The sequence below is a fragment of the Vulpes lagopus genome, chromosome 9 (genome assembly GCF_018345385.1).
Source record: "Vulpes lagopus strain Blue_001 chromosome 9, ASM1834538v1, whole genome shotgun sequence".
In the NCBI taxonomy this organism is placed as follows: domain Eukaryota; kingdom Metazoa; phylum Chordata; class Mammalia; order Carnivora; family Canidae; genus Vulpes; species Vulpes lagopus.
This window is the reverse complement of record NC_054832.1, coordinates 36,309,690-36,330,160: the sequence shown is the minus strand read 5'-3', so window position 1 is coordinate 36,330,160 and position 20,471 is coordinate 36,309,690. Positions and strand designations below refer to the sequence as shown.

Below are 20,471 nucleotides of genomic sequence, written 5' to 3'. Positions count from 1 at the left end.
TTCCCGCGTCCGCTTCCCACAGAGGCCGCCGCGCCGGCTGCAGCCGGGAGCCCCGCCGCGCCGCGCGCCATGGGCAACATCCAGAAGAAGCTGACGGGCAAGGGCGAGGGCGGCAAGCGGCGGGGTCGGGGGCCGGGGGCCGGCGCGGACAGGCGGGGCCGAGCGCGGGCCCCGGCGGCGGCGGCGGCGGCGGGCAGCGCCTACCGGCACCCGGGCGGCGGGCGGGGCGCCGGGGACCCTGCGCCCGCCGCGCCCCCCGCGCCCCCCGCGCCCGCCGCCGCGCTCGGCCCCGCGGGCCTGAAGAGCCAGGGCAACGAGCTGTTCAGAAGCGGCCAGTTCGCCGAGGCGGCCCTCAAGTACTCGGCGGCGATCGCGCAGCTGGAGCCTGCAGGTAGGCGAGCTGCGGCTCTCGGGCCCCGCGGCCCGCCGCCCCGGTGACGGGCGCTCGCGTCCGCGCGACCTTCGCGCGCCGCCCGGGCGGGGGGCGGGGCGGGGCGGGGCGGGGCCGCCGTCGGGGACTCGCGCTCCCGCGAGCCACCGAGAGCCCCGCGTTGGCGGCGGTGCGTGCCCCGCGCTGCCCCGCGCTCCTCCGCCGTGTCGCGGGGGCTCCTGGGCTTGGGCTAATGGATTTTAACCGTGTTTAATTAAATGTGATTTTAGGGAGTGGAAGTGCAGATGATCTAAGTGTCTTATATTCAAATAGAGCAGCGTGTTCCCTAAAAGAAGGAAACTGCGGCGGCTGCATCCAAGATTGTAACAGGTAAACTGGGCGTTCTCAGGTTTGTCAAGAGATTGTTACATGTCACTGTGGTGAACGCAGTATTTGATTTCTTACTACATTTTCTCCATGAATCTAATTCTTTAGACGCTTTAAGGACGTGTTAATTGAATTATGCATAAAAATCATAAATCCTGCTTCACATACACGAAGACGGTTAACAGAAGCCCGCAGACTTTGTTCATTTTCACAGCCAGCAGCTCATTCATGCTCTTTTCCTGTCAGCCCTTCAGCTCCTCCACTGAAGCATCAAAGCAGCTTTTCCTGAAGCAACTTTTTCTTTCGTGTTTTACACGGGCATTCGGTGGCTCAGTGTGGTGGCCCCGGCCATTATAAGCTTTGTCACTTGGCCCCAAACAAGCTTTGTGCTCTCACCTGTCATGCTGTCTGCACAGCTTTGCTTCTGACATCCCTGCTCAACTCGCCCCTCCTCCTTGCCTCCTGCATGGCTCTGACCCTTGCAACTGTCGCTCCCACCCCGACGGGTACCTGTGTCACCCACTACGTTGGATTTTAAGCTGGGTGAGGTCAGGAATCCTGTTTCATACAGGTTTGCATCCCTCAAATACTATAGTCAGCCTGGTACTCAACAAATTACATACTGACATTGGTGAATGTATTTACATGAATAAAAAGTACTTTTTTCTTCCACCACTAAGTAGTAAGCCTGCTTCAGAAGCCCTTTGGAAAGAAGCTACTCTTAGTGCATCTAAAAAATAAGTTGTCTGTCCTGGTTTGACCTTTACAATCCTAGTTTACTCCTCTTGTCTGGTAAAATTATTTATATCACCCTTTTTCACTCAGCAGCCTTAGCTTGAATAATAAGTTCTGTGGACAACCTCATTATAAGGTGAACAATTTAGTTCTTTTTTCAGTGGTAGTATCGGTGTATTGATACGGGTAAAAACCAGGTAATATCTGTGCCTGCAGTTTGTTTGTATATTTTTAAGTATTTATTTATTTATTCATTCATGAGAGACACAGACTGAGAGGGAGGGAGAGACATAGGCAGAGGGAGAAGGAGGCTCCTCTCAGGAAGCCTGACGCGGGACTCGATCCCAGGATCACAACGTGAGCCAAAGGCAGGCACCCAACCGCTGAGCCGCCCAGGTGTCCCTGTGCCTACAGTTTAAAAAGAAGGTGTGGAGGGGCTTGTTTTGTTTTTGCCAATTTTACATATTCAAATTTAAGATAAATACTATTTATATTCACTTGAGCCTGACTGTAGACCCCATCCACTGTTGTGCTAGCTCACACTAATTGTTACATTTTTAGGAGCTGCCTGAAGTCCTATTGGTAGTTTGAAATCTGCCTGGTTGGAGTACTACCACCATGAAAATTAGCAAACACCACAAGTCTGAGTTTTTCTCCCCGGGGGCCAGTTGTTAAACATTTACCACTGCACTTAACCTAATAAGACTATGTGAATTTATGAAATATCAAGCACATTGTGATTTGCAGCCAAAAACCTTAGAGCTCAAATGTCTGTGTTAACCTTCAGATTTATCTTAGGTCTTCCTCCAGTGAGCGAGTTCAGGACATCAGTTAAAACTTGGGAACCCTACAGTTGGGGCTACTGCAAAACCGTGGACTCACTTTATCCTTAAGTGAGATAGTTTAAGATAGCAGATATTTTCTTGCTAAAATTTGTTGTGTTCCAGTGTAGATCTGGGAGGAAGTCAAAGACGGGATTCCAGCCATGGGTGTCTAAGGAGGCTAGAATGTAGATTCTAGGAGATTTTCTAGGGCCTTCCAAGTAGGAGGTGGGCGGTGGTTTAGTTAAGAGGTCCTCAGATAAGAGCTGTGTTCTAGGCCGGGGAATCCTGCTTTGCTGGTCAGTACTGACCTCTTTGGAGACTGACCTACTTAGGTGTTTTCTTGATACTTGGCATATGAGTCCCAACATAAGGGGCATGGGGTGGTTTTACTCCAAAACAGTGAATCTCAAAACTACTTTTATTTATTTATTTATTTATTTATTTATTTATTTATTTATTTATTTATTTATTTAAAGATTTTATTTATTCATAGAGATGCAGAGAGAGAGAGAGAGAGAGAGAGAGGCAGAGACACAGGCAGAGGGAGAAGCAGGCTCCATGCAGGGAGCTGGACGTGGGACTCAATCCTGGGTCTCCAGGATCACGCCCTGGGCTGCAGGCGGTGCTAAACCGCTGCGCCACTGGGGCTGCCCTCAAAACTACTTTTAATGCTAGAAGCCATGAGTTGCTTTTGTGAACATGTTGAAATAAATGTATTTAAATCTGTATGAACTAGGAATCATTTAGTAGCAGAAATACGACTATTCTCTTTCACCTCAAGAAGATTGCATACATTTTAATGGAAGCCTATGTTTTATTTTTTCACTTAATTGTCTCTGGTCTTTGGAGAATTGTTTTGTGAGCCTTTATTATAAGGGTAAGTGGTAGCAGGAGTCAAATACTAAAGAAACTTTTTTTTTCATGGGGGAAACTTTAAGGGAACCTATGAAATAGCTTTCATAGATTGACCTTTGAAAATAACTTTTTATGAAGTATTTGGGAAAAGTGTTTGATTTTACTTGTCTGAACTTCTGGGGCTGGCTCTGAAGCACTTCCCCTGAGGTGTGTCCCAGGAGTATGCTGAGAGGGTCGCTGTAAAGGGTGTTGAGGAGCTCAAGGGGCTATGGGCCTTACCTATCTCCATGTTTCTGTTAGGCTTTGAGGTGAACCACGAAACAGGGTTATTTTGATGCCTAAGCCAAAGTTTAAAACCCTTATCCTAGAAATTGCTTTATGTTCTCAGAATTGTTTATCAGCTTAAAAAAAAAAAAAATCCTGTGTTTTCCCATGTGCCAGAGAACCTTTTGGGTTATCTAAACTACATCAAAAAATCTTTCAGTGATTTTCCATTGAGGATACTTTGACACTCACTAAAAATGAACGTTACCTGATAATTCTCTGCTTTTGCTCCTCTTTGCTGCTCTCTGCCAGGTTTCAGAAGACTCTAGGGTCTTAACTATGTTAACTTGAATAGTTAAGCCTTTGGGAGCTCTGGTGTAAAAGTTCTCTCTGTTTTTATGAATGAAACCCCCCCCTTTTTTTTTCTTAGTGGAATTTCCATTTATATGCTCATACTCATTTTCAGGATTGTGTTTAAAGAGAAAAAAACTTGCACTTACTGGGTTGGGAGTGCTAAATATTAGATGCATCATCTCACTCACTGTTGATTAAATGCCTACCTGGAATCCAGCTTTAGTGGCTGAGTAGCACCTTGGGTGTTGGAAGTCAGTGGTGAAATGGGGTAGTGGTGGTGAAATGGGGTAGTTGTGTAAGTATCATACGTGTTTATAATCTCAGTTCATGTTGCTAATAATCCCTCAGCATGAAACTAAGCTGAATTTAAGGCCATGATCAGAGTGACAGATCCTGGTGCTCAGAAATCTGTTTTCTATCATTTAAGAGTTTTTACTTGATCTTAGTTTTATTTTTAAAATAACTTTTATTGGTTATAAAAGCAGTACATACATGTTACAGAAAAAAGTTTAAAGCCCAGTACATGGGATCCCTGGGTGGCGCAGCGGTTTGGCGCCTGCCTTTGGCCCAGGGCGCCATCCTGGAGACCCGGGATCAAATCCCACGTCGGGCTCCCGGTGCATGGAGCCTGCTTCTCCCTCTGCCTGTGTCTCTGCTTCTTTCTCTCTCTCTGTGTGACTATCATAAAAAAAAAAAAAAAAAAAAAAAAAAAAAAAGCCCAGTACAGTACAAAGGAGAACAAAATTGGTAATTTTTTTTAGAGAACTGAAGCTCATTAATGACAGCCTGTATGGTGCAGAGCCCTGGAGCACACCCGCATGTGCAGTTGAGTATCTGTACAATGTGGAGAATCGTTAGGGAGTCTCAATAGCAGATGACTCCAGCAAAGATCCTTAGTTATAGTGTTCTTGTATGTTTGTGGTACGCAGAGGGTAGGTTCACTCAGGAGGTGCTTGCTGAGTGCCTCCCGCAGGCCAGGTATTGATGTCAGCACTGAGAATATAGTGGCACTTAGGACAGGCAGTACCTTTGCTTTCCTGAAGCTGAAATGCAAAAGAACTGACCTAGGGCAGATTGCTCAGTTCCTCTCCATTTCCTCACCTGCAGAATGAACATATGACTGTTTACCTTGCAGGCTTGTGCAATTCAGTAAGAATGTCTACGGTGACTGGCACATGGCACATGTCCGTCAGAGCTTTCTTCTTGCCAGATCACTGTAGACGGGAAGAGACAGTAGATCCCCAAGACTGTTGGAGAAAAAGTAAAGCAGCCCTCATTTATGCATTCCCTGAAGCACGTTAAGCATCTGCTCTGTAAACTGCATGTAGCAGAAGAATTAACCAGAAGAGCAGACCTACCATCCCCAGTGTGGATGGTCAGGGGCAGCAGATACTCCCTGCTGGGAAATGTAGAATGTAGGCCCTTCCTAGGGTTTCTGCTCACCATACTTCTTGACAGTTTTATTACGTTTGTTAAAACTGAGAGTAGGATAGTCTTGATTCATAAATACTATCTCTTCTTGCATGTCTTATTTCAGAATATAATGAAGTCCATTATATAGTAAAGTAGTTTTAAACAGTTAAACTCGGGATCCCTGGGTGGTGCAGCGGTTTGGCGCCTGCCTTTGGCCCAGGGAGCGATCCTGGAGACCCGGGATCGAATCCCACGTCAGGCTCCTGGTGCATGGAGCCTGCTTCTCCCTCTGCCTGTGTCTCTGCCTCTCTCTCTCTCTCTCTCTCTCTCTCTCTCTCTGTGTGACTATCATAAATAAATAAAAATTTTTTAAAAAAAATAAACAGTTAAACTCCTAGGTACAAATAAAAATTTTCCTCTTAGTCCATCAGTAAATAACAAGAATCTGTTGAAAGCCTACTTTTGTACCTCATGCCATGGTGTGCTCTGTTAGGGCAAAGAAGGAGTCTAGGGGCTTTGGAGAGGGTGGGGCACATTGTCTGCTGCCAGGGAGCTCAGTCTCAGTGAGGGACAGAGTAAATGCTAACACACTTTGGTACTGGTTTCAGTTAAAGGAAGTAGGAGTGCCTGGGTGGCTCAGTCAGTTATTAAAGGTCCGACTCTTGATTTTGGGTCAGGACCTGAGGGCCTGAGATTGAGCCGCAGGCTGGGTGTAGGGTCTGCTTAAGATTCTTTATCTCCTCCCTCTGCCCACCACCCCATCCTCTCCCCACCACCCCCCGCCGCAAATAAAATGAAGTAACCCTAAGTTTGATTGCTCTTCTACTCTGAGTTTGCCTTGCTAGTGTGCTCGTAGGTCCCCAGTATGAAATACCAGATACGTCTGTATTTGAAAGTCCAGTACTATAGTGTATATTCAGTTAGTTGAAGTTAATCAAGTAATTTTCAAAACAAATGACACGTAGTGTTTTTGTTTTCAGGGCTCTAGAACTTCACCCATTCTCAGTCAAACCTCTTCTTCGTCGAGCGATGGCCTATGAAACTTTAGAGCAATATCAGAAGGCCTATGTGGATTACAAAACAGTGTTGCAGATAGACTGCAAAATCCAGCTGGCAAATGACAGTATTAACAGGTAAGCCAGACCGAGGTGGTGGCTTATGTCTAGTTGTTCTGTGCCAGAATTACATTTCTCCTCCTCCTCTTCAAGAACAGTATCAGAGTGTAGACATGTTCTCCATTACTTACTTGGCATGAATGATAACCATCTTTCACTCCCATCAGAATGAAACAGTTCTCTCTCTGTCTCACTTAATTTCTAACTGTCCTGTAATCCATTTTGAGTTGTCTTCTATCACCTTTATATTTGTTTCCTGGTTCATTAATTACTGTTCAGTAAAACTTTTTTTTTTTTTTAAGAGCAGGGCCTAGACCTTTGCTGTTCAGAATGCACAGAATTTAAATTTAATCTTTGTAAATATCTGTGGAACTAGGGAGGTGTTTTCAGTGATACTGTAAATGCGTACTAATTATCGGACAAGATCTGAAAATGTAGTGAAAACTGTCATGTTGAATCTTCTCCTCCCACAGGGTTTACATATGTTCATTGGCACCACATCTGTCAGTGGAAACATAGCTTTTTTTTCTCCTCAGGAGAATGGATGTCTTCATGAGCCTGCTAGATTTTGTGTTGTATGCCCTTTAAATAGACACTCATCTAGGATGAGTATTAATTTATCATGGTGAAATAGCAAAGAATTTGGAGCTAATTTGTATTATGACCCATTTACCCCCTGAGTGAGGATGGGAAGGTAAGAATTTCTAGACTTCATAAATTGCTTTCAGGTGAAATTAAAAAATTACTAGTTGGATAATATTTCTGGTTATGTGTACTATTTTTGATCCTATTTGTCCGGAGAATAACTGCTTATGTGTGTTACACTGTGCCCTCTGTTGGTCTAGTGTACCATGCCTCACTCCCCCCGCAAAAAGGCAAAAAGGGGAAAAATAACATAATCTCTGTATTGAAGCAAACTAGAATATAGCTGGGGGGAAGAAACACAAGACAGCTTATCCCTGATTATGAAAATATATTAGTAAGGTGCGGGGGTGGGGGTCACAGAGAGGCCAGGCCCCCTTTGTTGTGTAGACTTCAGTTACTGGAGAGCAAGCACTTGGGGTGGTCTTTGAAGAGCACTGATTGGACAGGAGGAGATCATGAGCAAAAGTGTACAAAATGAGAATGGCATGTTTTGGATTCATTTTATAAAATCATGCCTTACCTCCCCACGTGGTCCCACCACACTTCGGAGAAGGCTGCTGGAAAGATCTGTAGGTAGAGCCAACAGCCATTTCCTGGAACGCCCACTCTGTGGTCATGTGGGACCTGTCTGATCCTGGCCTGGCTAGAAGAAAGGGAATTTATTGGTAATTGGACCTGGAATGAGGCTAGATGGAACCTTGAGCATTCACTGCTTCCCTGATCTTGAGCTTGTAAAATCAGTCACCTAGGAGGTCTCTAAGCCATTTGCCCTGTGGCACGGCTGCCTTGCTGAAGTGTCATCTGGGGCTACCTCATATGTGCCTGAAGCCACACTCCCCTTCTTTGGTTAATTCCATCCTGTCTTTTAGGAGAGGACCAGCTTCCACTAGGAAATGACTTTCCCTGATAACACTCACCTCTGCCCCACCGTACACCATCCATGTATGTACTCGAGGCTCCCTTCCCAGTGCCCCTGGAACACTGTGCCTTCTATTATTATGCAGCTTCCATATTATTTGTAAATTCTTTATCCTTCTCTTTTTTGTAAAATTATTTTTCTCTCATTCTACTGGAAGTTCTTTGAGGTCAGGAATTGTGTTTATCTCCCTGTGTAGTTGAAGTACCTGGTACAGTAGATCTCCTCGGTAGAATATGTTGAACGAATTCATTCTCCAACAGAAGCAAAATTCACTCCTGTGTTCCTCTGCCTGGTCATCACCAAGGTAGTTAGGAAAGTAGGGTCTTCTTACAGTGAAACAAAGTGGAAAGACAGCTGAAGTAGCTGACAGGAGCGGCCTGTTGGAAGGTATTTTAGGAAGGCCAGTTCATAGTGGTAGGTTGGAAGGTCTGAAGGGAGAAATATTTATCTGAGGGGCTGTGATTACTCCTATTTCTGAACCTTCTGCACTATATATTTTTTAAAAGTTGAAGTAAAATTCACGGAACATAAAATTACTTTAAAGTATGATTGAGTGGCCTTTAGTACATCTGCACTTGTACAGCCCACCACCCCCTCTCTCCGGTTCCAAAACATTCGTCATCCCGAAAGGAAATCCTGTCCCCATTAAGCAGCCACTCATCTGCTTTCCATCTGTGGGTTTACCTGTTCTGGATGGTCCCTGTAAATGGAATCCTAGAATATGTACCTTGTGTGTTTGGCTTCTTTCACCTAGCGTGAGGTTTTCAAGGTTTCATCCATGTTGTAGGATATGTGAGTGCTTCGTTTCTTTTTATAAGCTGAATCACATTCCATTGTGTAGACATGACACATTTTGTTTATCCATTCGTCAGTTGGTGGACACTTGGGTTGTTTCCATCTTTGGGCTATTGGGAATTGTCTGCTGTGAACGTTCGTGTACAAGTTTCTATTTGCACACCTGTTCTCAGTTCCTCTTGGAGTACACCTAGTAGTGGAATTGCTGGGTCATATGGGAATTCTGTGTTTAGCTTTTTGAGGATTGTGTTACACTTTTTACATGTACTCATGAAAGGTCTATTACACAGATTGACTTTTAAGATTCATTCATTTTTTTAATTGAACGTGTCTTACTGATACTTTAATAAGAAGATGAGGCTTTGTCTGATTTGGCTATGTATATTTATAAAATATCCATTTGAAAAATTTCACTGTTCCTTTTCATGAATCTCATATTTATACTTGCTTTTCCATGTGAGCAACAGCAGTTTTTTTTTTTTTTTTAATTTAAACATCTGTGCTTATTTTGTTTCTGTCTTCCATTAACCATATTCCTCTCTTCCTCTCCAGGAATCTTATATGTTAAATTTCCCTGCATACACTTATTAACTCCCTGGCAACACATCATCTCTTTTCAGCTGCTTCTTCCTTCCTCTCTGCTGGTAATACAAGTTTTGCTTGAAAATTCTCTTTTCTAAATCTTTTTTTTCTGCAGTTGTGGGTGGTTTTCATAATTTAAAAAGCTTTCTTTTTTTAAAAATAAAATACATGAGATTTGGTTAGTATAACCAAAGATCATTATTGAAATGTCAGTTTAAGAAACTGTGGGGAAAGTATGTGCATTGCATTTGTCTCTATATAAATATAAAGACTATTCACACAAAAAGTACTACTGAGTTAACTGACTTGAGTGTAGTCTACTAATTTCTTGTAAACCTTCTCAGTCTTGGGACACACCTTTTTAAAACCAGTTTCATTTCTAAGACGTACTTCAGTTTTGTTTTTAAATGTAAATACGATATTTTGTATGTTTAAAATGATGACAGAGTAGTAATCAGCTATTAATTGGAACTTTATGATGGCCATTAGTAAATGTCAATAGTACAAAGGTCCTCCTAGTAGACTCCAGCATCCTGTCCTTTCATCTTTATGCTTATGCAAACACAATAAGTGGATAATGTTAGAGACAAAAAAACAATTCAAGGTAAGAGTATCTTAGCCATATGTAAATTTTTTTTTTTTTTAATATTTTTTTTTAAACCAGAAGTTGGTTCTTTTTTTTTTAAAGATTTTATTTATTTATTCTTGAGAGATAGAAGGAGAGACAGAGCCAGAGACACAGGCAGAGACAGAGCCAGAGACACAGGCAGAGGGAGAACAGGCTCCATGCACCGGGAGCCCGACGTGGGATTCGATCCCGGGTCTCCAGGATCGCGCCTTGGGCCAAAGGCAGGTGCCAAACCACTGCGCCACCCAGGGATCCCCCATATGTAAATGTTTTAAGGAGAAACATTTTCCACATAACAGCTTGCCCTTATCTATTTGAGTGGCCAGTCTTGTACCCCTGTCTTTGGCATATCGTTTGAGCATAGAAACTCTACAGTGTTTTTGATTCTTCTCAAGAGTAATGCATTATCAGTTTAGCAATTATATCAAATGTTATGTGATGCATTTCTTCTAGGCCTCCTGAATTTTACCTTTATATTTCACTTTTTATTGCATATACATTAAAGACATTTTTTAAAAACCTATTACAAATGCCTTCATTTTTCTCTTTTGATACAAAACGGATCTAAAGTTAACATGGTTATTAGCAACTTTTAAAAGTCCTTTTAAAGACCATTTATGTGGCCAGCAGATAGCTCAAGACGGTGTTTCTATAGGGAAGTACACAAATGCGGTGTTGTAAATCTTACTCTTAATTTGAGCTTCAGTGGTACAAAAAACAAATGGCATGATTAACAGAGAAAACTCACTTTCTTTTTAGAATAACAAGGATTTTGATGAATCTCGATGGACCAAGCTGGCGGGAGAAGCTATCTCCCATTCCTGCCGTGCCCACCTCTGCGCATTTGCGCACTTGGCAGCTGGCAGTAGAGCCGCCACCCAACCAAGTGGGAGATTCCTGCAGCCGTCCACAGCCTGGCATCACAGGTGGGGGAAGCCTACACTGCTTTCTTTTGAAGGTTATCTTGAGCTGTGTGTATATTTTCATAGGAAGGCAGGGCATGAACTCAAGCATCAGGCCCGGGTTTAAGTTAAGGACCCTGTTTTCCATCTTTCTAACCAGTTTTAAGAAGTTGCTTCACACACTCAGTGTCCTAGCATGTATGAAAGGGGGAAGATGAATAACTAACTGTCTCATGGAGTTGTTCTCAGTGATAATGGAGAGATGCAAACAAAATACTTAATAGAGGTGCAGTTAGCATTATCATTCATAAGAAAAAGAAGTAGCGCGTAGTTCTGTACTACACCCGTAATGTGGCAGGGCTAAAGCAGTAAGATTGGTGTGTTTGAAATAACAGAACAAAGTAAAACCCTACAACATAAGTATCCAGCAGGTATTTCTTTCTGCCTTCTATCATAGTTATTAACATACCTGCTTCTCCGTAGAACCTACCTCATTACTTTGTGCAGAGTGTTTAATAAATGGGACTTACTCTTGCTTTCTGCTAAAAGCAGGCTGAGGCCTCATTTCCCCTGCCGGCTTAGGAACTCCATGTGTGTTTCTGGCTGAGTCTCATCTTGTAGACACCCTTTGATTCCAGAGTCAGGCTCCTCACTGACTAGAAAGAAGATGCAGGGAACATCTGCTAAGGCTTTAAGATTGTTTAGAATTCCTTGGAAAATCTTGGAAATATCTGGTTTTCTAGAGTTTGCTACTATTGGAGTCTTGCACAAAGCATTCATTCGCTCAGTAAAGGGTAGCTGTTTATTAACAAAGAGCACATACTAACTATACTGTAGATCTGTGTTAGCTAGTTGTAAGTACAAGTATAATAGGCTCTTTCTGCTCATATTTACGTGATTATTAGAATAGATACCAAAGGTTTAAAAACACCAGGGAAGGAAAAGCTTAAGGAAAGCTTTTCAGCAAATTGGCAGAGAGGAATCCCTGTGATACTCTGTTTTAGGGCTCATATATGGCAGGATGTATGGGGAATGTCATTTGGCCCCATCGTGTGAGATCTTTTGAAATGTGAAACATTAGAAATATTCTGTGATTTGAAATGAGGTGGAAAGTTACTTTTTCATGCCATTGTTCAGGGGACAAGTAAGATTACTATTTACATTCCAAGTTTATACTATAAGTTTATCATATCATGATTTTTAGATTGCAAAATTGGAAGGTATATTTTAAATTTTAATTTATGTATTGTTTTTATATCTAGTTACTCCATGAGGTAGATTTATTACATAGATTTAAAACTTCAGGTTTTCATACTTTATGTGTAGAAAACTTTGGTTGTAAGTAACAGAAAATCTACTGACTTAAATTGTAAGGACTTTTTTGGGTCATGTAACTGTAAGCTCATCAGCTCATCAGGGCTCAGGTCCTGACTAAAAATAATAGAAGCCTGGTGGTTTTAGGCTTCGTGGGTATGTATACCAATGTCCAAAAGGAGAGAGACACCATTGCTTTGGGTGGCATTAATTAAAAAATGAGAAACTATATTAACACCTAAAGCTCTAGCTTTTTTATCCTGTCACATTCTTGACTCATGTGGTTCTTATTCTCTTGGGTCATGTGCTCATTCTAGAGCCAGTCCCTGTTATGAAGAAATGCCATGGCCCAGGTGGCTTAGGCCTGTATTCTGATCCAGTGGGGTCAGCTTCCCCTGAACACCTGGGTTCAATAGGAGGGGGTGATAGCTGAGTGAATGTCAAGCCCCCTTAGGAAGGGGAAACGGGTCCTAAGCAGAGTTGGCCATGATCACTGCAAGGTAACACAGGTCATGGTTAAGAGTTGGGACTCTCTCATTGCAGGTAACAGAAAACCCAGCCTTTTACGGCTTAAGTGAAAAACGTTGTTTATTGACTCCTCTCCTGGAAGAGTCCCCAGGGAGAGTACCTGCAGGGATAGCTGGATTCAGAGCTCAGAGATTCTTTAGCTTTCTGGCCTCTTTCTTGCTCCTTTCACCCTGTTTTGAGACCTGCAGACTCTCCCCTTCCGTCACCGGATGGCAGAATAGCTTCTGTTTTCCTCCTCGTGTTCCAGGAGAAAGAGCAGGAATTACCAGAAGCCGCCACAAAAATCTTACTGTGGTTTAGTGGCTCTCCTAGTCCCATCCCAGACCTCTTAGATTATAGTGGCCAAGACGTCCAGTGCGCTGATGGTACAACGAAGATGACTCTGGGAGGTCAGGCCAGGGTGGGGTTGGTTTTACCTAAACCACAGGACGGAGCAGGGGAGACGGTGTGTTCCGAGGAAGTGGGTGGTGGATGGATGTCCACCTCAGGCTTGAACAGGTTTGTTCGTGCATTTTACGTGAAATAGTCATTAAACCAAACACTGTAGATGTATCTTTTTACTTACAGCCAGTTTGTCCTTTTAATTCGTTTCCAAAGTTTTGTTCAGTTAGACTTCAGCTCTGTGTGGTGTGTGGCCAGGTTAATTTGCAATAGAATATCTGCTTACAGATGTACTAAAGATTTTGTAGAGGTGCTTATATGAATCCTTCCTCTTTTTCCCCGCCCCCCTTGGGGGGTGTCCCATAGATGAAAAAATGTTTAAAACCCTTAAAGAAGAAGGAAATCAATGTGTAAAGGACAAAAACTATAAAGATGCCCTTAGTAAATACAGTGAATGCTTAACGATTAACAACAAGGAATGTGTCATTTATACAAACAGGCAAGTTCTTTGTAACTTTACGTGTTTCTTATGTTAATTTTACTATTAAAAATTATAGATAAATTAATTGCCAAGGTTGTTTTTTTCCCCCTGTTGTTTTGAAAATTTATATAGCATATTGTCCTCAGTGAGTATTTTTCAAAGAGATGGAGCCAGAGGCATTGCAGAGAGATCAAGGGCATGCTGTGTGTGTGTGTGTGTGGGGGGGGGGGTCAGTCCCCCAGACAGCCCTGACACTGCCCCCCCCCCCCCCGGAGGAGCAGGACACAGCTGCCTTTCGAACTCCCTGAGTGGCTTTTTTGTCTTGGAATCCTAAAGGAAGGGACCAGCACCCTTCAGTGTGTAGCAAAAATGGGCAGATTGTTCTGGAAAGCTGCTGAGAGGTGGTCTTCACCACACAGTGGTCCTAGACCGCTGCGAGGAGGGGAGCGTCCAGTTCCTACAGAGCAGGGGCTCTGTACCTGCTTCCCCAGCTATTTCAGATGAATTCTGTTTACTGTCCCCTCTCACTGCGGTGTTCTTGTGCATGTCTCCCTCAGCTGGCCACCGTCCTGCTGCATCTGTTGTCCGCAGGCCCACAGGGCTCTACAGCCTCTGCCTGCCCCTGCCGCTCTCGGTGCTCGAGGCCCTTGCCCTGTTTTCACTGAGCACGCTCCCTGAGCCGATCTATCTTCTCTCCTTGGGGGGCCCCCACTGCCTTCTAGTTGTGCGCCTCAGGCCTCACACCCGAGCACCCCACTCTCCTGCACTCCTGACACCCCCCATCTGGGCTGGGCTTCTCGGTGGTGGGAGCCTTTCCCTCTGCCCTCCCCAGCACCCCAGGCCTGGGCCACCACCATCCCCTAAGTGCTTGGGCACCCTCCATGGCACCCTGCACACTGCAGCTCGGGCCACCCTCTCAGACCCGGGAGACAGGTTAGTGCCTGTCAGAGACCCATCATGGACATCAGGGCGCCTGGGAGAAAGCTCAGCCTCCTTGCCATGCTTCACGGAACCCTGTACCACCTGGCCTGGCCTCCTGTTTACCTCGTCCCTGCACCCAGCCATGTGGCCCTTTTCTTAACCCCCAAGAGCACCGTGCTCTCTCCGGAGCGATCTCTCTCTCTCTCTTTCTCTCTCACTCACTGTCACTGTGAGACTGTTGTTGGCTGGGCCCCTGGCCACCACTCTCCTCTCCTACATCTTAAAAGTCTCGTCCCAGTGCCTTTGCACTGGATAATTCTCACCTCATGCTCTGGGCTTCAACTTAAATGGGGGGAGCCTCCCCTGGCTATTCCAGCCCTTGCCTCAGCCCCACCAGATCAGTGAACTTCTCAGCAGGGTGTTCCCAGAGCATCCTGTTCAGAGTTTATTGTTTTTGCTTATTTTAATTGTCTCTCTTTTCTACTAGATTATAGCCTCCTTGAGGGGCCTGGGCTGTATTTTGTGTGCAGTTCTATCATCAGTGCTGTAATTATATGTATTGCAAGAAAATGCCGTAATTGGAGTAAAATGTTAGATACCCGGCTATAGAAACAGACCTAAGCTATGTTGTGATTTTCATTAGTTGTCTGAAATCACAGATATGTTGTCTTTGCTTTTCATGATACGTAATTACCTTCCTACTTACTTACATCAGAGCTCTCTGTTACTTGAAGCTGTGCCAGTTTGAAGAGGCAAAGCAGGACTGCGATCGGGCCCTTCAGATAGACAACGGGAATGTGAAAGCGTGCTATCGACGAGCCCTTGCTCACAAAGGACTTAAGGTGAGGAAATCTGCATTTTACTATGTAAATTACAGCTCTGAAAACAAACTGGTTTTTACAAACATAAAGCCTGGGATCATGGGAAAGGAGTGAGATTATCCTGGGATTTGATCCTGGTTCTGTGCTAACTAATCCCGAAATTTGGAATAGGCCTCAGATTTCCACTGCCTTGAACATGGAGCTAGATAATTTGTAAGATTCCTTCCAGCTCAAAAATTATTTATTTCCTGATTTTCTTTTCTTTTTTTTTTTTAATTTTTTTTTAAATTTTATTTATTTATGATAGGCACACAGTGAGAGAGAGAGAAGCAGAGACATAGGCAGAGGGAGAAGCAGGCTCCATGCACCGGGAGCCCGACGTGGGATTCGATCCCGGGTCTCCAAGATCGCGCCCCGGGCCAAAGGCAGGCGCCAAACCGCTGCGCCACCCAGGGATCCCTATTTCCTGATTTTCTAAGGAATTTTATGAATTACAGTAGGCCCACTTAAAGGCCAGGAAGGGGGATCCCTGGGTGGCGCAGCGGTTTGGCGCCTGCCTTTGGCCCAGGGCGGGATCCTGGAGACCCAGGATTGAATCCCACGTCGGGCTCCCGGTGAATGGAGCCTGCTTCTCCCTCTGCCTGTGTCTCTGCCTCTCTCTCTCTCTCTCTCTGTGTGACTATCATAAATAATAAATAAAAATTAAAAAAAAAAAAAAAAGGCCAGGAAGGTTTCTTATTGAATCACTGAAGGCAACCAGCGGTGCCACTGGATTCCTCCACCAAAGGATGGGCATTGTCTGGGGTGGGAGGAAGGCTTCAGAATGGAAGATTGAGTCACCCAAAGGAAGTTGGTAGAGACATCACAGATTGGGAAGCTCATGGTTATTTGGGCCTTAAATGGGCTGGTCATCAATGTGAAACTGTAGAGTGGTGTTCTTCTCTTAGAAAATCATACTGTTAAAAGTATTGTGTAATTACACTTTCCTTTATGCTGATTCTTCTGCGTAGAAATACTTGAATGAATGCTCATGTTTGTAGAAAGTAACATCACAAGGACAAATTATAACATTCTGGGCGATGGCATTTCTTGAAATTATATTTCTTAAAAACCAATTTGTTTTAGGGTCTAATACAATGAAATTCACACATTGTAAGCCTACAGGTCATTGGCTTTTTTTCTCTTTAGAGATTTTTTTAAATTGAGGTGTAATTGACGTATATAACATTATTGGTTTTGGGTATACAGCATAATGATTTGATTTGCCAAATGATCCCCACAGTAAGTCTAGTTAGCCCATCAGCATACATTACAGTTTTTTTCTTATAATGAGAACTTCTAAAAATGTACTCTTGTAGCACCTTTGAAATATACAGTATAGTGTTATTACCTGTGGTCACCATGCTGTACATGATATATGCCCCCAGGACTTTATTTATTTATATTTTTTAATTGGAGGTTTGTACCTTTTGCCCCTTTAACTCTCCCTACCCCCTGCCTCTGACAGCCAACAGTTTGGTCTCTGAATCTGTGAAATTCCGTCTTGTTCTAGATTTCACGTACAAGTGAAATCCTCTGGTAATTGCCTTTCTCTGACTTAATTCCCTCAGCTTGTGCCCTCAGGATCCATTCATGTTCTTGCAAATGGCAGGATTTAGCTTTGGCTTGACTAAGTAATACTCCATTGCGTAAAAATACCACATTTTCTTTATCCTTTTATTCACTGAACGACACTTAGGTGGTTTCCCTGTCTTGGCTGTGGTAAATTGCTGCAGTGAACATGGGAGCTCAGACGTCTTTTAGATTTAGTGTTTTCATTTCCTTCCAGAGGTGGAATTGCTGGATCATACGGTAGTTGTATTTTTAGTTTTTTGAGGAACCTCCATGCTGTTTTCTGCAATAGCTGCACCAATGTACATTCCCACCTTTAGTAAACAAGGGTTCCCCTTTCTTCACATTTTCACCAACACTTGTTATCTCATCTTTTTTTTTTAATCTCATCTTTTTGATGATTGTCATTCTAACTGGTGTGAGGTGATACCTCATTGTGGCTTTGATTTGTATTTTCCTGATGGTGAGTGATGTTGAGCATTTTTTCATGTACCTGTTGCCCATCGGTATGTCTTCTTTGCAAGAATGTTCAGTTCTCTGCTCATTTTTTTTTAAAGATTTTATTTATTTATTCATGAGAGACACCCAGAGAGAGAGAGGCAGAGACACAGGCAGAGGGAGAAGCAGGCTCCATGTAGGGAGCTCGATACGGAACTTGATCCCGGGATCATGCCCTGAGCCAAAGGCAGATGCTCAACCCCTAAGCCACCCAGGCATCGCTCCTCTGCTCATTTTTTAATCAGATTTTGTTTTTTGATACTGAGTTGTATGTGTTGTTTACATATTTTGGATATTAACCACTTACCTGTATAGGCTTTGCAACTATTTTCTCCTCCTTGGTGATTCTTCATTCTGTTGTTTTCCTTTACTGTGCATAAGCTTTTTAGTTTGCCGTAGTTCCACTTGTTGTTGCTTTTGTTACCTTTGCTTTTGGTGTCAAATCCAAAACCCAAGACCAGTGTCAAGGAGCTCTACTGCCTATGTTTTCTTCTAGGAATTTTATGGTTTCCAGCCTTATGTTCAAATTTAATCCATTTTGTGTTGATATTTGTGTATAGTATAAGATAGTGGTCCAGTTTTCCCAACACTATTGGAGACTGTCCTTTCCCCAGGGGAATTCTTGGCTCTTTTGTCATAAATGAGTTGACCATAGATGCATGGGTTTATTTCTGGCCTCTCCATTCTGTGTTCGTTCGTTTCCTTCCTTCCTTCCTTCTTTCCTTCCTTCCTTCCCTTTTCTTCCTTCCCTTTTCTTCCTTCCCTTTTCTTCCTTCCCTTTTCTTCCTTTCCTCTCTTTCCTTCTCTTCTCTTTCTTTCTCTTTTTCTTTCTTTCCTTCTCTCTTTCTTTCTTTCCTTTTGTTTTATTTATTCATGAGAGACACAGGGGCAGAGGCAGAGACACAGGGAGGAGTAGGCTCCAATGCAGGGAGCCCAGTGTGGGACTTGATCCCAGGACCCTGGGATCACACCCTGAGCTGAAGGGAGATGCTCAACCACTGAGCCACCCAGGCATCCTTGGCTGGCTGATTCTTTAAATTTGCTTTCCTGACAAAGTAAAAAAATAATGACTTTTTATACGTCTTTAGAATGAATTCTAGAAATTGTATTATGCAGGAAGATAATTCGAAATTTGAGTAATCCCACCCCATTGGATCACGAGGCTGGCGGCTTGTATTTCTGGTTTGAGTTCTTGTAGCTACATTTATTTATTCTATAGTTTGAGTCATGTGCCAAGCGAATTTTAATTTCCAGATCTTCAGAGGGGACACCTTCTTATAAAATGCACCAGAACTTAGGCAGGGACCCACTTCGTTAGGTGTCTGTTAAGGCATTGGCACCGACTCGGTGGGTAGCAGGTGCCCTGCCTGTACTCCTCAGTTGAGCACTCTGCTTTCTTAGATCTTTTGTTTTCTAGAGGATTTTAATTTTGTGTGTGTGCACGCTCGCCAGTTTTGAAAATTACAGGGCTTTCATTTAGAATTTTTCCCCCAAAATTTTTATTTAAATTCCAGTTAACATACAGTGCAGTACTAGTTTTGGTTATAGAATTTAGTGATTCAGTGCTTCAGTACAATGCCCTGTGCTCATCACAAGTGCTTGCCTCAGTCCCTGTCACCTGTTTAACCGCCCGCCTGCCATCAGTTCTAAGAGTGCTTCTTTTTTTTTTTTTAAGATTTTATTTATTTATTTATTCATGAGAGAGAGATTGAGGCGCACAGGCACAGGGAGAAGCAGGCTCCATGCAGGGAACCAATGTGGGACTCGATCCCGGGTCTCCAAGATCACGCCCTGGGCTGAAGGTGGAACTAAACCGCTGAGCCACCTGGACCCTGCCAAGGGTCTGTTTCTTGGTTTACCTCTCTTCTTTTCCCCCTTACGTTTACTTGTTTTGTTTCTTGAGTTTCACATGTGAGTGAAATCATGTATTTGTGTTAGAATTTATTTCTTTTACTAAATGCCATTTACATGCTAGACTGTGGAATGCCATGGTGAAGAGACATGGTGATGGCCTTAAGGAATTTGTAGCCAATTAATTGGGTATGCTGTAAAGCCAAAAATATCAAAAAGTAATAGAATTGTTTTCACAGGTTAAGTGCATCAATTAGTATAGGTTATCATAAATACATGTGATTATACTTTTTTTTTAAGGCTTATTGAAGTAATTAGCACCTTCTATTGCCCTCCTCAGGAGCCACACTTCTCTCTGTGTAGGCTCTGCTCTTCCCTTCACTGCATGGCTGTTTCTCTTCAGGTCTTGTATTCTCTGACAAGTTTATCAAAAGGAGACTCCTTCCCCCCATTAGTATCCATAGAAAGCCTTGGTTTTCCTCATTGCTTAGTGATACTTTATACTTACTTGTTTAGTTTTTAAAAAGTGTTTCCCTTACTTTTTTTAGTGTTTCCCTTCCTAAGCCAGAAGCTCCCATGAGGGCCAGGGCTCAGGAGCGGGCCGACTGGCTCCTCCTCCACGTGTCCACTCTTCCTGCTTTCTTGTTTTCTCTTATCAAAGTGTTATTCCATGTTTTCTTAGGTCTTCTCCAGGCAGACAGATTGCTCTTTAAGTACATATTTTTCTTAAACACAAATAAAACAAAAACGTATTGTTTCTTGTGTGGGACTTCTTCCATTTCCAAGGCTGTAGTTCACAGATCCGTTTTCAGGCTTCTCCCTGGGAGTCCACAACTGTATTCTTCTGTCTTGTGGGCATTGCTGCCTTGATCATCCCAAAGATTGTATCTCTGTGCCTCAGTTTTCTTATCTTTAAAATGGGGAAAGAAGTTAGTAAGCTATTGTGAGTAAACTAATGCTTTAAAAATGCTGAGAATGGTAAGAGTTAGCAGTTATTACTGCCTCAGCTTGCTCTGCTGCCCCTGCTTCCTTGCCTTTCAGTATGGTTCCCAGCATGAACACTTTGGATGGAAATATAGTGTCACTTGTGTTTTTGTAGCAGGTTCCAGCTGCACTGTCCTGACACAGTGCTATGTGGTATTGTAAGTAATTTACCTTTTAATGAATTAGAGCAGATTTATCTGTTTAAACAAGTCACTTTTGCTCTACTGTCCTGGGTGGAGGGGGAAAGGATATGGCTTCCCAGCTAGCCCCCCAGGAATGTCACATAGCCACTA

At 43.4% G+C, this 20,471-nt stretch overlaps 1 protein-coding gene across 1 annotated transcript in view; it reads left to right on the top strand.

Moving 5' to 3' along the window:
* The window catches only part of SPAG1 (sperm associated antigen 1), a 59,310-nt gene that overhangs the window by 34,687 nt on the left and 4,152 nt on the right, over positions 1-20,471 (top strand). The window contains exons 10-15 of the mRNA XM_041768849.1: positions 23-391; positions 661-760; positions 6,183-6,335; positions 10,646-10,812; positions 13,378-13,510; positions 15,129-15,255. Of these exons, the coding sequence (XP_041624783.1) occupies positions 23-391; positions 661-760; positions 6,183-6,335; positions 10,646-10,812; positions 13,378-13,510; positions 15,129-15,255 (1,049 nt within the window). The remainder of the gene's footprint in view (positions 1-22; positions 392-660; positions 761-6,182; positions 6,336-10,645; positions 10,813-13,377; positions 13,511-15,128; positions 15,256-20,471) is intronic.